This window comes from Drosophila santomea, chromosome 3R, assembly GCF_016746245.2.
Source record: "Drosophila santomea strain STO CAGO 1482 chromosome 3R, Prin_Dsan_1.1, whole genome shotgun sequence".
Lineage (NCBI taxonomy): Eukaryota > Metazoa > Arthropoda > Insecta > Diptera > Drosophilidae > Drosophila > Drosophila santomea.
Window position 1 is genome coordinate 14,781,822 of NC_053019.2, and position 11,578 is coordinate 14,793,399.

Here is an 11,578-nt window from a genome sequence, read left to right on the forward strand (position 1 = left end):
ATATTTAATGATAGCTATAACGATATAGTTAAAAACAAAAATTATATTTCACATTATATTCCCTCTCTGTAAGACAAAGAAATACTGATCTTAAGAAGTTACTGTAATCAGAAACTTCTTTAAATTTAAATGGAAACGAAAACAATTTTTCGACTTCATGAATTCGTGATCTTCAGGTATGTAAATTAGTGTCATCTTGTGCCTTTCAAAGGTTGTCCCTTACAAAAAAAACCTTATTCAAAAACTTCAAAACAAGCTATTGTCAATTCGAACGATGTAACCATTCTTATTGATTGCAAAAGTCGATTTGCTTTTCGCGATCACGATGCAGTATGGTCAGAAGATGCAAACGGAGCTGGGGAACCGATTCCAGCAACTGATTGCACAGTTTGCAAGTCATATGGGGTAAAGTGCCTTCGCTAAAATTATAGGTAAAATTATATAAAGCTATATATTCTTGTAAATAATAAGTCTTACAAGTTGCGCCATTTGTGTAGCATGCTGCAGTTCTCTCTCAGATTCATTAAGCGACCCATGTCGTCCTCTTTGAGCTCAGTAAGTGAGTGCATTGGAAATATTGCCCTCTTGCCAAAAGGCTCATTCGGCATTGGCTGTTCGGGATTGGTTTCCCATACAAAATCCGAATTGCTCATATTTTTTCCAATATAACTACGATCCTTGGAAAGGAGCCTTCGAAAGGAATTTTAGTGAAATCATTTAAATAACAAGACTATAAACGTAGCAATCTTACCTCTTTATCAGGCTGCGCAGCTGAGTGTAAATAGATTCACGTTCATTTACACTAACAGCCGGATAATTTTCTTCCTTAAAGTTGAAGAAGACACTATCTATATAGTAGCGAATTTGATTAATCTAAAATACACATAAAAAATTGAAAATTGTTTTGCATATATATCAGTAGTCTGCGTGCCTACCAAAACCAAATCATCTTCGAGAATGTTGACATCTAAATTAATCAACACATCATGCTCTGCGTAGTAGGGCTCGCCTGTTACCGGATCACAACCCAAACCTGCCAGAATAGACACATATGATGTGCCCTCTTCATTGCATTTAAGTTGCATAGTGGGACAAAATAGCATAACCATTAGTGCACCATATCCCTGCACATTGGGCATCAATGTGGTTCCACGGGCTGTCAGTGTCTGTCCATTTGGACTCTCCACGGTTGCGTGGGCCACAATCAAATGATCGTGATGATCTTGAGGATCAGTGTCTAGCAGAACTGCATTAACGGAAGCGGAATCTATATTCACCCTTTTACTTGAGCCCACACGAATAATGGACTGCATGGAACATTCCAAGGGACTGTAGGGTCCTTTCAACCTTACATTGTTGCCGCACATGTCTTGCGGAGGCGGTGGTAGGTCGAAATCTTGCGGCAGCTGGCAGGATCGTAGGTACTCCTCATTGATTTGTTGGCGCTCCGCCGAACTCAAGTACCGGCCAGATTCTTGACTACGCAGCCGGAAATCATGATCCTTTCTAGACATATAATCTTCGTCGGACCGACGACAAAGCTTTTGCGCTACAAGCTTATCATTGATTGTGCCATTTCTCATGTGAATAAGAACAGCTGCTACATTATTGAACAGCGAATACACCTCAATATCAATGCGACCACATTTGGCTACAAATTGGAGCAGATCATTAGCTGCGGTGGGCCAGCTATAATTTCCGTGCACCATCGAAGAGGGCTGAACCAGTGCCAGCCTGCACTCAAAAACACGTGGCGGAAGGTCGCCGTACTGTTGAATCAGCTCTTCCGACATAAAACGCAGTTGCTGCATGGGCAGCAAAGCGCAGTCTCCATAGTCGATGAAGCGAACATAGAACATTGGTTGGCGATTGCTCTGATTCTCAGGTCGGATCACTGTGGCGCGCTGGAAATTACTGTCGCGTTTGGCCAGCACCATCATGCCCTTTGAAATGTCACACGCGTCAACTACGTATTTTCTGAGTTGCTGTGGGGCATTGAAGATTTCAGACATATTCCGAATGCACTCTGCCAGGGATAGGGGTTGAAAATAGAACTTGCCACAGTTGATGATCTGTAAGTTAGGAAAATACAAGAACTCAGAGATCTTCCAGATTTAAGAGATGCAAAAACTTACGCAAGTAATCAACCCTGTAATAGTTTTGCTGAAGACAGATGGCAGGGCAAGAAGCTCGACGTTTAAAGGCTTTGTGGGTGGAATCCAACGACCCTCAATCACATCTCCAATCCCTCGCTCCTGTACGTAGTTCATAAATTGTTTCGGTCTGAAATAATGAAATATTAGCTGGGTAATATTAAAAACGTAGACAACTCACCTCATTATACGTATTATACGTTGCATACAATTAAGTCGCATCCTAACTGCCTTGTAAACTTCACTTTGAACTCTGCCCGGCACACTAACAAGCTTAGATGAATCTGCAACGCAATCATCTTGCTTAAATGTGACAAAGACCTTTTCAGAACCCGGTTGAAAGGTAACGTCCATGTTCTCCGGCGGAATCCTCGCATCATGAAAAAAGTCCTTAATGCGCCTAGTGTACAGCTCGCCCATACAGGAAGGCCCAAAGTTGGTAAAATAAACGGTGCGACAGGGATCGTGCCCCGATATAGTCTGGTATATTTGGCGGTCTTGTTCATTCCACATCTCCTTAGAACGCGTAAAGTAGTTTGGGTAGAACGCACCGGCGATGATAACTTTGAGAATAAACGATTTCTCACGATCGTCCATCATCTGGCTAGGATTAACTGAAAATGGAATCAGACCAAGATTGGTGCATCGCACACGCAGCTCCTGCACCAGCAAGTGCATCTCCTTCAGTGACCGCAAGGAGACATGAAAACGGTTAGCCCAGCGGATGGCAGATTCCTGCTCGTGACCAATTTCCACCATGTTCAAATATGTCTGCATAACGGAGTAACACGTTATATTGTACTAAAATATTAGCAATTCATCGCAGAACTTACCAGATACACGCGCCATATGGCCACCAAGTCGGAGCCAGATCCATCGGCGAAAATATAGTGCATCCAAAATGAATCAAATTGTGCCCTAGTACTTCTACTACTACTACCTTCGTGCACATACAAGCCACGCATCGATAAGCCAGCAGCTACAAAATGTTTTAAATAATATAAATGCAAGGTAAATTATAATCCCGGAATCGCAGTATTTAGCTTATAATATTCCCATGTTCTATTATTACCCACTCACCCATGATTATAGCTTCTTCGAGTAGGTTAAACACATAACCCAATATGATGAGGCGGGACAAACGTGGGTCCAACGGCAGCCGGGACATGATGATGCCCCAGTAGGTAACATCGCCATCCATCGCGTTGTAGACGCCGTCTACTGTAAGGAACAAAGCGCCCACCTCTTTCAGAAGCAATATTGTATTCTGGATGTCCGACAAGTTTGGCGGAGACAGAGCCAATGCCAAAATTTCAACCGGTGACCCCATTTCCAGCTCTTTGGCCCTGAGCACCGAGTTTTGCAAGGGCAGGCGCAACATTTCTGGTATTCCAAACTCGGACATTTCCCTCTGGTAAAAGGATTTATTAACCATACGGTAAACGCGTCCACTTCGAAGACGTCCAACACGACCGGCACGCTGGCGACAATTGGCCTTGGAGGCCCAGGTTAAGCGAAGCGAAGAGAAGTTGGTAGCCGTATCGGTTACCAGCACTTTGGTTAGGCAAAAGTCAATAACGTATGAGACATCTGGCACTGTGATGGAGCTCTCAGCGATATTTGTGGTCAGGATGATCTTGCGAAAACCGGGAGGCGGCGGGTGGAAGACATCCCGTTGATTCTCCGGTGTCATCAACGAGAAGCAACGAACAATAAAAACTTTAATGTTACGACTGCAATAAAGCCATAAAGTTTATAACAAGTAATGAAAATGAAAATAGTACAACTTTGGTTACTTCAAATTAGTTAAGGCTTACTCGTTTTCCAGCATAAAAGTTATGTTTTCTGCCATTGTGTCGATTTCGTAAATTCCGGGCAAAAAGATGAGCACAGCTCCATACCGCAGAGCCTCGTCATAGCTCATCCGCGAGTGGATTGCACCCTCCCGTTCCATGTTGTCAATAACCATTATGATCTTTACCGCCGCCCTGTACCCGTGATCGTTGATTTGTGGAACGAGCTGGTCGTCCTCTTCTTCCTTCCACTTAATGCTGCCCATCTGGTCACGGTAGAATTTCTCGATCGAGTGCTTACGTCCATGACTGGCGGAGATCACCGGTGGAATTGAGTTCGTTGTGGTAAAGTAATCGGACAGTTCCCTGGCATCGATGGTGGCCGACATCAGGATAATCTTCACATGCCGCGAGTTGGTAGCCAGCAAGCGACGCACCACGATCAGTAGAAAATCCATGTCCTGGTCTCTTTCATGCACCTCGTCCAGCACAATGTGCGTGTAGTGGGTCAGCGTCTTGTTTCTTATTAAGTTGTTCAGCAGCACCCCGGTGGTGCAGTACAGCAGACGGGTGTCCTCCAGAGACGTCGGGCGGTGCAGGCCCACCTGGTAGCTACACACTGTGTCCTGCTGCCACTCGCGCTCCTGGCACACTCTATTAGCTATGGAGATGGCAGCTATGCGACGGGGTTGTGTCACCACAATGTTGCAGTATTTGCCGCTCTTATATCCCTCGTCCAAAATGTATTGGGGCACCTGCAAGAAAAACGTATTGAATTGAGTATACTTATAAATAAAACTATTAATACTTAATACTATTTATTCCTTAAGTAAAGTAAAATGTTTAATCGTTTTTTTTTTAAATATTTTGAAGATTATCATTTTGCGCCTATTTTTGAAAGTAGCCCATTGATTATGAACACTACATATTTATCGATAGTTCATGGTAGTGCTGTAAAACATTATAATCGGCGAATGTTGTTGTTTACATTTTGAAGCGGATGGGATGTAAGATGCACCGATATTTCGCGTAAACAAGATCCAAAATGGAGTTGAATGTCTTCGACGACTGCTGGGAGCTGGTGCAACGCTTCCAGCGATTGGTCAACGATGGAGAAACCTGCGAATTTGAGGTGTTCTGCAAGTGCTGGCGAGAAATGCAGCTGCAGCACCTCTTCACTGCCCAGACGAACCACACAGAGGTGATAGCCACCACTCTGGCGGCCCTGCATGTGGCCAAGCGGCTGTCGTGCTCCCGACGTACCACCGGAGACGTTTTCCCGGCATCCCGGGCGCAAAGGATTGGAGGATTCTATCTGCTCTACGTGATCTACTACAAGCAGCCCACCCACACCTTTGTTAAGATCGAGGTCTCTCCCCGCACTTGGCAGGAACTAACAGATTACGCTCTTGATCTGCGAAAGGATAATCCGGAGCGGAAGGACACCCAACAAGTTGCCTACATGTTGTGGCGCCTGGTCCAGGAGCAGGCCTTCCGCTTCACAGCGCTCGACTATTGCCAGGGGCTTGACAATCTGGTGGACTACGACCGTGTGGAGATCATAGCGGGGGCCAGGGAACAGAGACAGAGTGCCGTAATGCAGAAGCAACAGCGACAGAATAACGTCAGTTTGTCATATGAACTGGAGGGTCTGCGAGCACTGGACCAGGCAAGTCAGCCATTGTGTGAACTGGAATCAGCATACAATAATCAAAAGAAGCAGTTGGCAACTGATCATGAGCATGCTCTGCCGCCCACTCATATATTTGGCCATCTGCGAGACGTATTTGCCGATATCCAAAGAGTTCTGGGTGCTAAAAAGAATACTCCAGACGAGGAATGCCCCACAGCATCTACCAGCAACCAGTTGGAAGTGCGACAAAGGGTACGAAACAAGGCGATGTACGGCATCGAGGAAAAGGAACCATCACACCAGGCAGAGGAACTAGAAGTGGAGCTGGAGGTCAACGAGTCTTATCAACGGAGGATGTCCTCAGCCACCGTATTCCAGAAGGCATTGCCAGATGAGCTGCAGCAAGAGTATGAGATCTTTGACTTCAGTGACGACGAGGAAAAGGAAGTGGGGGAAATTAAGGTCACAGATGAAGAATTCAGAGAACTATTGGGTACTTAGTTAGTTTATAAAACTGTTAGATAAATAAATAATTCTATGACTTCATTTTGTATTTTTGCGCTTTGCAATCATGATCTGGTCAGGAATATTGGATAAAGTAATACTTAATTCAACTAATATGGATCTGACTTTTAAAAATCAACGCCATAAGGTTCAATTATAATTCGTTTGCATGGGATGCAGAAACATAATATTGCTTATAAGAAAACAAGGCATAGATTTCATTTGTAGGTTAGGTTTTGCTATGCAACTCGCATTTAAACTTTAAAGAATGGCAAATAACTCTTGATAACGTGGCAACACTCACCTGCGTGGTCTTGCCACATCCTGTTTCGCCCTTGAGAATGACCACCGGATTGGCATTGATGGCCGCCAATATTTCCTCACGCTTGGCGTAGATGGGCAAATTCTTGTCGCGGTTTAGATTGAATCTGTACTTCTTGTAGTACTCGTCATCCCGCCGAATTTCGGTTTCTTCCTCCTCATCGTCGGTGTCCAAATCGTCCAGCGTGTGATTGCGCTTGCTTTGGGGACATTCGTCGCGCAGCGTCTATATCAAATTACAAATAAACAAAACGAAGCGCTGACGCAGACTTTTAGTTCTCACCCTGTTGAGAAGACCCTTTTCCTTGGCTACGATTTCAGTGACATATTCGGTGCCGATCACTTCGCGTTTGGGCACTTTGGAGTCGATGGTATCCGTGGCCATCATGTTTGGATCGCTGCTGATGTAGCCTTGCGGGGCAAGCTCGCGCTTAAATTCCTTCGAGAAATCGAAGAAATCCATCACATCCTGATCCATTTTTCGCCCTTTTCGTTGTCAAACAATGAAACCAATATTTCGCAAAACCGCGTAGCGTTCTTTTTTGAAACGGTAAATTGTAGTGGTGGGGCTTTTGATATCAAAGGTGGGAATTGAAAAACTTGATTTATATCGATAGTGCCATAATCGGCGTTGTAAGCTTTTCATAAACGGTATTCGTATTATAAGAACAAATGTGTTGCCTTTTTTTAAATTCTCTTTTCGGATAATAATATTTATTTGGATATTTATTTATTTTTTTTCTTCATTTTCTTTTCGTATTATAATTTAATAAAAGTATTTAAATACGATAACTTTCAATACAATATTTAGATATCGAATTTTTTTGGATAATCGAAATTATCCCAGCACTAATTTGTTCGGGCAAATTCAATAGCAAAACAACTTTTTTGGCAATTTTAGTTTAATTTGGTCGCAAACATGTCGCTATCTATGCGAATCTTCACCGCATCGCGCAACGGTAGGTGGAGACACAACACCTCACATCCATCGTTTTCCGGAATATCTAAAATTTCCGTGAAAATCGCGCCGAGTGAGGTTATGTAAGCTTATGTCATACCAAAACAATAGACTAAATTCGCTTATTTGAGGATTACTTCCGATTGAAGAATGTAACTTAATGGTTAAATTTGCTCCCTACAGGACAGCGCATGTTTGGCAGCCATGGAGCCCGTCTGCTGGCCGCCCAGCGAGCAGAACCCAAAGATATCGTCGAGGTTCCCAAGGGCTATGTGTATGTAAACAACAAGGAGCTGAGCATGGAATTTGCCGACATCACTGATCGCGCAGCCTCCACCATGTTCTTCGGCGAACTCTTTCGCGGATTTGCCGTCACCCTGGCGCACATCTTCAAGGAACCGGCTACCATCAACTACCCCTTTGAGAAGGGACCATTGAGCCCGCGATTCCGCGGCGAACATGCCCTTCGTCGTTATCCCAGTGGAGAGGAGCGCTGTATCGCTTGCAAGCTATGTGAGGCTATCTGCCCTGCACAGGCAATCACTATCGAGGCGGAAGAGCGCGCGGATGGCAGCAGACGCACCACACGCTACGATATCGACATGACTAAGTGCATCTACTGCGGATTCTGTCAGGTGAGGAGGAGCACACTTTTACCACTGCTTACGGGAAACTAATTGCATTTCCTTTCCCCCTTCAGGAAGCCTGTCCCGTGGACGCCATCGTCGAGGGACCCAACTTCGAGTTCTCCACGGAGACGCACGAGGAGTTGCTGTACAACAAGGAAAAGCTTCTTTGCAACGGCGACAAGTGGGAGTCCGAGATTGCCTCGAACTTGCAGGCCGACCATCTCTATCGTTAAAGCTTCTTGTACCCCTAGAATTCCTTGTTTAGAACGATTTTCCAATTAAAGATCGTTGCTGTGGCTTCGTCTTAAGCGATTGTGTGGTTGTACAATGATGGAAGGGTTCAGATATATGATTTATTTAACGGCTTGACCGGCCAGATGTGGGAATATTATACTCGTCAAAATACATACCTATATTATTTATATTGAAGTTTCACCTTGTATTCAACTGATTTCAAAGTTTATTTAATAAACAGGCTAATAGAAAGCGAATACAATAAATAAAACTTAGTTAACATTTCACTATACCGATCTTGATTACACAAATTTAGATTATAACTTCCTCATGCTGGCCAGTTGTTTTGAAAGCTGCTTACAGTTTTTTTTCCAGTTTAACTTGGGATTTGTAAAAACAATTTACACAAATTATTTAAAACAGAAAGGTCTACAAATGTAAATAATTTATTTTATAGTGGTTAAAGAAATTAATTAATAGTTATATTCTGGCAGTGACACTAAAAATTGGACCACGCTGCTGCTGTGAATCCTATTTTAAAGTATGTTCACCGGTCGTGGAAGCAAAACAAGATCTAGATATTGTGGCGAGCTGATTATTGTCCGGGTCCAGCCAGACTCTTCTCCATGAACTTCTTTTTGGCGAAGCAGGTCCACCACTTGTTGGGCTTGCCATCCTCGGTGTTGAAGACCTTCTCCAGTACCCGGTTGCCGGTTTCGTGGCGCAGCTGCAGAAGGTACTGGCGCATTAGATCGGCATCCTGGGCCGTTTGCGGCTTCGCATAAACGGCGTTCAATGGAAAGCCTGCATCGCCGGGAATGTCGAACTTGGAGATGGCCAGGCTGTACATGTCCTGCTGTCCTTGGGCCTTGCTCGTGGAACGATTAAGCTTCTTGAGGCACTCTGTTATGTAGAGCGTCACATAGATGAGCACGCGATCCACGTCGGACTGAAAGAGGTAACCCAGAGTGGGTGAGTTTAATTGCTCATTTGTAAGGATTCACTATAACCAGCACGTGACCCGGTTAGTCCTGAATCCCGGCTTGCGGCCTCACCTTGATTTCGTACGTGCGAAAGAACACATTGGCTTTGAAGAAGTAAAGTGACTCATCGATGATGTCGCTCTCAATATTCGCACTGGGCGCTGGTCCGCGCACCTGGGTCCTCAGCGGCAGGATGGCCATGTTGCCCACCTGCTGGCGCACTTCCTTGATCTGCGAGTGGTAGGCCTGAAAACATTGGTAAGTTACAAATTTATCTTTTCCCAAATTGTTGCCTGGCAGGGGGTCACGATGGCAGGTGGAAGGAACAGGTAATATCTCAACGCCTTGAGTTTATCTGCCATCTACATGGAAGTATCATCTCACCGGCATGTTAAATTGGATATTATAAAAGATTTAAATTAACGTTTCCAACGCTTATTTAATTTTTAATTAAATAAAAACAATTGTAGGCGTCCACTGTTTACAGATTTTTCAGCCCTGGCTTATCGACCTGTTCGATAGATCGAGACCTATTAAAGTAGTTTTTAGCCACTATGGTCACACTTACCATTAAAAGGGCTTAAATTTTAAAATTGTTGACAAATATAAAAATGTTCTATTTGTTAATTAATATTTATAAATAATGATTACGTTTTTTGAAACTTTGAAAGCTTTAAGCTATATGCTTTATCTGTCAGAATCAAGGCATCGAATGTTAATCAAAACAAGTTTAAGTAAAAAGTTTAAAATTTTCAATGCGTGCGCCATCCACAAAGGAATTCGATTTTGACTTCGCTCTTTATGGATCGGAGTAAAAATTTTCTGCAGAACGTGGCCAATTTCGGTGACCAGCTGAGTCTCAACCAATTGGAAAGATCCACAATGTCTTACAAGCGTCTATGCCTGGAACTGGAGTCCATGAGCAATACGGTGACTCCAGCCGTTACTCCTCCGACTTCTCCTCCTTTGGCTGCTGCCGTTCCCACCAAAGGACTTCGGGCCAGTGCTTCAGAGTTCGTGCCCCAAGTGCCACAGACCAGTGACCGGATTTCCATTGAATTGGACAATGAACAGGATGAGGATTCGGCTGACGATGGCTACGATGAGGAGCGCAACAGAGCTGTAAGTGTGATACTAAATATATACATTTTCCAAAAGCTGCACCCTTAAACTATACCATTAAATTACTAAATCTACTTCCGCTAGCCAAAGCCGACAATCTACGGCCTCCGGTTTTATAACCATCACTATGAGGCCGTGGACGTGAGCGATAATCACTTGGAGGCGGAAAAAAAGCGAAAGTTTGGCTACAGGGCTCCCAAGTTTCGGCCGAACCAACCGACTGGTCGGTCTCTAAAGTCGGAAACGAGCCCCACCCCCACTGCAAAGCCTCCACCGGAATTGGCAAACGGACAGCCGCATTTCAAAGGACCCTACATGCCACTTCTGCAGCACAGAATCGCCAACGCAGAGGCCTACGGGCTCATCCAGGGTTCTGACGAGCGGAACAGCCTGCTCCTGGAGGACATGGTGAAGCAACTGGCCCGCCTGGACAACTGCCCCTTCAATCTGAGCGCCCTTTTCCCGGAAAAAGGTGAACAGAAACCAGCACCCTAGATAGCTCTGTATATTCTATAAAAAGTATGAGTTTCCTATTAAAAGGAGGCTTTGACTAAATATTCGATATGCTATTCAGATTTATCATTTGTGGTATACGGTCGCTAGTGTTTTTAGCAGGTAAAAAAAAATGGTAAAAAAAAATAAATATAAATCTGTAGACCACAAAAAGAAGGAGAAAGTTGTAAGTTTCTAAGACTTGCCCAGGCTTGTAAGTCATAATTATCTTTACAGACTCCAGCTAAAACAAAGACGGAAACTCCGGGCACTATGGATCCGAAGGATATTGAAGCAAGACCATCTGAAAACAAGGAAAGTTCTCCCGAGATGAAAGTGGAGAAGGCTAAAACGCACTTGGACCAGATGTTGGCTCTTTCCACAATGCCACTGCGTTTGGATCACCAAATCCGGTGCATCAAGGCTCTTCAGCAGGAGCTCTTTAAGCTTCACCTGAAGCAGATGTTTCTCCTCGACGGCTGCGCAGATTTCCTCCAGGAACTGAATGCCGTTCAGCCGACTAATGACTGCGAGGAGAAAATTGTTTTGGAAACATTTCGCGAGGTCAAGTCGAAGCTATCAGACGTATTTGAGCGCTACCTTCCCGCTCAGCTGGATATGCTGAAGCAAGAATCGAAGATTTTGCAAATGTCCAGCGAAATGATTTCAAAATAATATCATTATTTGGATTTATAACAAATATAATGAAATAATATCGGAATTAGGGAAACTCTCGCATTATTCTAAGTCATCCAG

The 11,578-nt window shown here is 44.1% G+C and overlaps 6 protein-coding genes across 7 annotated transcripts; 4 read left to right on the plus strand and 2 right to left on the minus strand.

Annotated features, from left to right (window-relative positions):
• Positions 1 to 33: 33 nt before the first annotated feature.
• On the minus strand, positions 34 to 6,970 carry LOC120454612 (probable ATP-dependent RNA helicase spindle-E). The gene is made up of 11 exons (XM_039640074.2): positions 6,688 to 6,970; positions 6,388 to 6,630; positions 3,971 to 4,701; positions 3,234 to 3,886; positions 2,987 to 3,132; positions 2,335 to 2,924; positions 2,136 to 2,283; positions 936 to 2,072; positions 752 to 873; positions 478 to 690; positions 34 to 419 (listed from the first exon to the last, which is right to left on the minus strand). Exons 1-11 carry the CDS (start codon positions 6,880 to 6,882, stop codon positions 287 to 289), a joined length of 4,311 nt encoding a protein of 1,436 aa, XP_039496008.1. The 5' UTR covers positions 6,883 to 6,970; the 3' UTR covers positions 34 to 286.
• Positions 4,932 to 6,125, plus strand: LOC120454614. The gene has a single exon (XM_039640076.1). The coding sequence runs from the start codon at positions 4,992 to 4,994 to the stop codon at positions 6,078 to 6,080; it is 1,089 nt and encodes a 362-aa protein (XP_039496010.1). The 5' UTR covers positions 4,932 to 4,991; the 3' UTR covers positions 6,081 to 6,125.
• A 235-nt stretch (positions 6,971 to 7,205) lies between the features above and the next one.
• Positions 7,206 to 8,299, plus strand: LOC120452894 (NADH dehydrogenase (ubiquinone) 23 kDa subunit). The gene is made up of 3 exons (XM_039637352.1): positions 7,206 to 7,363; positions 7,546 to 7,997; positions 8,063 to 8,299. Exons 1-3 carry the CDS (start codon positions 7,324 to 7,326, stop codon positions 8,222 to 8,224), a joined length of 654 nt encoding a protein of 217 aa, XP_039493286.1. The 5' UTR covers positions 7,206 to 7,323; the 3' UTR covers positions 8,225 to 8,299.
• A 356-nt stretch (positions 8,300 to 8,655) lies between these two features.
• Positions 8,656 to 9,731, minus strand: LOC120452895 (actin-related protein 2/3 complex subunit 3). The gene is made up of 3 exons (XM_039637353.1): positions 9,593 to 9,731; positions 9,281 to 9,454; positions 8,656 to 9,174 (listed from the first exon to the last, which is right to left on the minus strand). Exons 1-3 carry the CDS (start codon positions 9,596 to 9,598, stop codon positions 8,821 to 8,823), a joined length of 534 nt encoding a protein of 177 aa, XP_039493287.1. The 5' UTR covers positions 9,599 to 9,731; the 3' UTR covers positions 8,656 to 8,820.
• A 176-nt stretch (positions 9,732 to 9,907) lies between these two features.
• Positions 9,908 to 10,892, plus strand: LOC120454163. The gene is made up of 2 exons (XM_039639230.1): positions 9,908 to 10,330; positions 10,415 to 10,892. The coding sequence occupies exons 1-2, from the start codon at positions 10,010 to 10,012 to the stop codon at positions 10,823 to 10,825; spliced, it is 732 nt and encodes a 243-aa protein (XP_039495164.1). The 5' UTR covers positions 9,908 to 10,009; the 3' UTR covers positions 10,826 to 10,892.
• LOC120454164 lies at positions 10,858 to 11,543 on the plus strand. 2 transcript variants are annotated; one of them, XM_039639231.2, is made up of 2 exons: positions 10,858 to 11,009; positions 11,060 to 11,543. In XM_039639231.2, exons 1-2 carry the CDS (start codon positions 10,956 to 10,958, stop codon positions 11,495 to 11,497), a joined length of 492 nt encoding a protein of 163 aa, XP_039495165.1. In that variant the 5' UTR covers positions 10,858 to 10,955; the 3' UTR covers positions 11,498 to 11,543. The 2 variants fall into 2 exon arrangements, with proteins under 2 accessions (XP_039495165.1, XP_039495166.1); XM_039639232.1 differs by having other exon boundaries at positions 10,884 to 11,006.
• The last annotated feature ends 35 nt before the right edge of the window (positions 11,544 to 11,578 follow it).

Bases quoted from the DNA above. Each gene is read 5' to 3' on its own strand.
- LOC120454614 (XM_039640076.1), top strand. From the start codon at position 4,992: ATGGAGTTGAATGTCTTCGACGACTGCTGGGAGCTGGTGCAACGCTTC.
- LOC120454612 (XM_039640074.2), bottom strand. From the start codon at position 6,882: ATGGATCAGGATGTGATGGATTTCTTCGATTTCTCGAAGGAATTTAAG. The intron at 3,133-3,233 runs GTGAGTGGGTAA...AACATTTTGTAG, and splicing joins CGAAGAAGCTATAATCATGG to CTGCTGGCTTATCGATGCGT. The intron at 420-477 runs GTAAGACTTATT...CTATAATTTTAG, and splicing joins CTACACAAATGGCGCAACTT to CGAAGGCACTTTACCCCATA.
- LOC120452894 (XM_039637352.1), top strand. From the start codon at position 7,324: ATGTCGCTATCTATGCGAATCTTCACCGCATCGCGCAACG. The intron at 7,364-7,545 runs GTAGGTGGAGAC...TGCTCCCTACAG, and splicing joins CTTCACCGCATCGCGCAACG to GACAGCGCATGTTTGGCAGC. The intron at 7,998-8,062 runs GTGAGGAGGAGC...TTCCCCCTTCAG, and splicing joins TCTACTGCGGATTCTGTCAG to GAAGCCTGTCCCGTGGACGC.
- LOC120452895 (XM_039637353.1), bottom strand. The intron at 9,175-9,280 runs GTGAGGCCGCAA...TACCTCTTTCAG, and splicing joins TTCGCACGTACGAAATCAAG to TCCGACGTGGATCGCGTGCT.
- LOC120454163 (XM_039639230.1), top strand. From the start codon at position 10,010: ATGGATCGGAGTAAAAATTTTCTGCAGAACGTGGCCAATTTCGGTGAC. The intron at 10,331-10,414 runs GTAAGTGTGATA...TACTTCCGCTAG, and splicing joins ATGAGGAGCGCAACAGAGCT to CCAAAGCCGACAATCTACGG.
- LOC120454164 (XM_039639231.2), top strand. From the start codon at position 10,956: ATGGTAAAAAAAAATAAATATAAATCTGTAGACCACAAAAAGAAGGAG. The intron at 11,010-11,059 runs GTAAGTTTCTAA...TTATCTTTACAG, and splicing joins ACAAAAAGAAGGAGAAAGTT to ACTCCAGCTAAAACAAAGAC.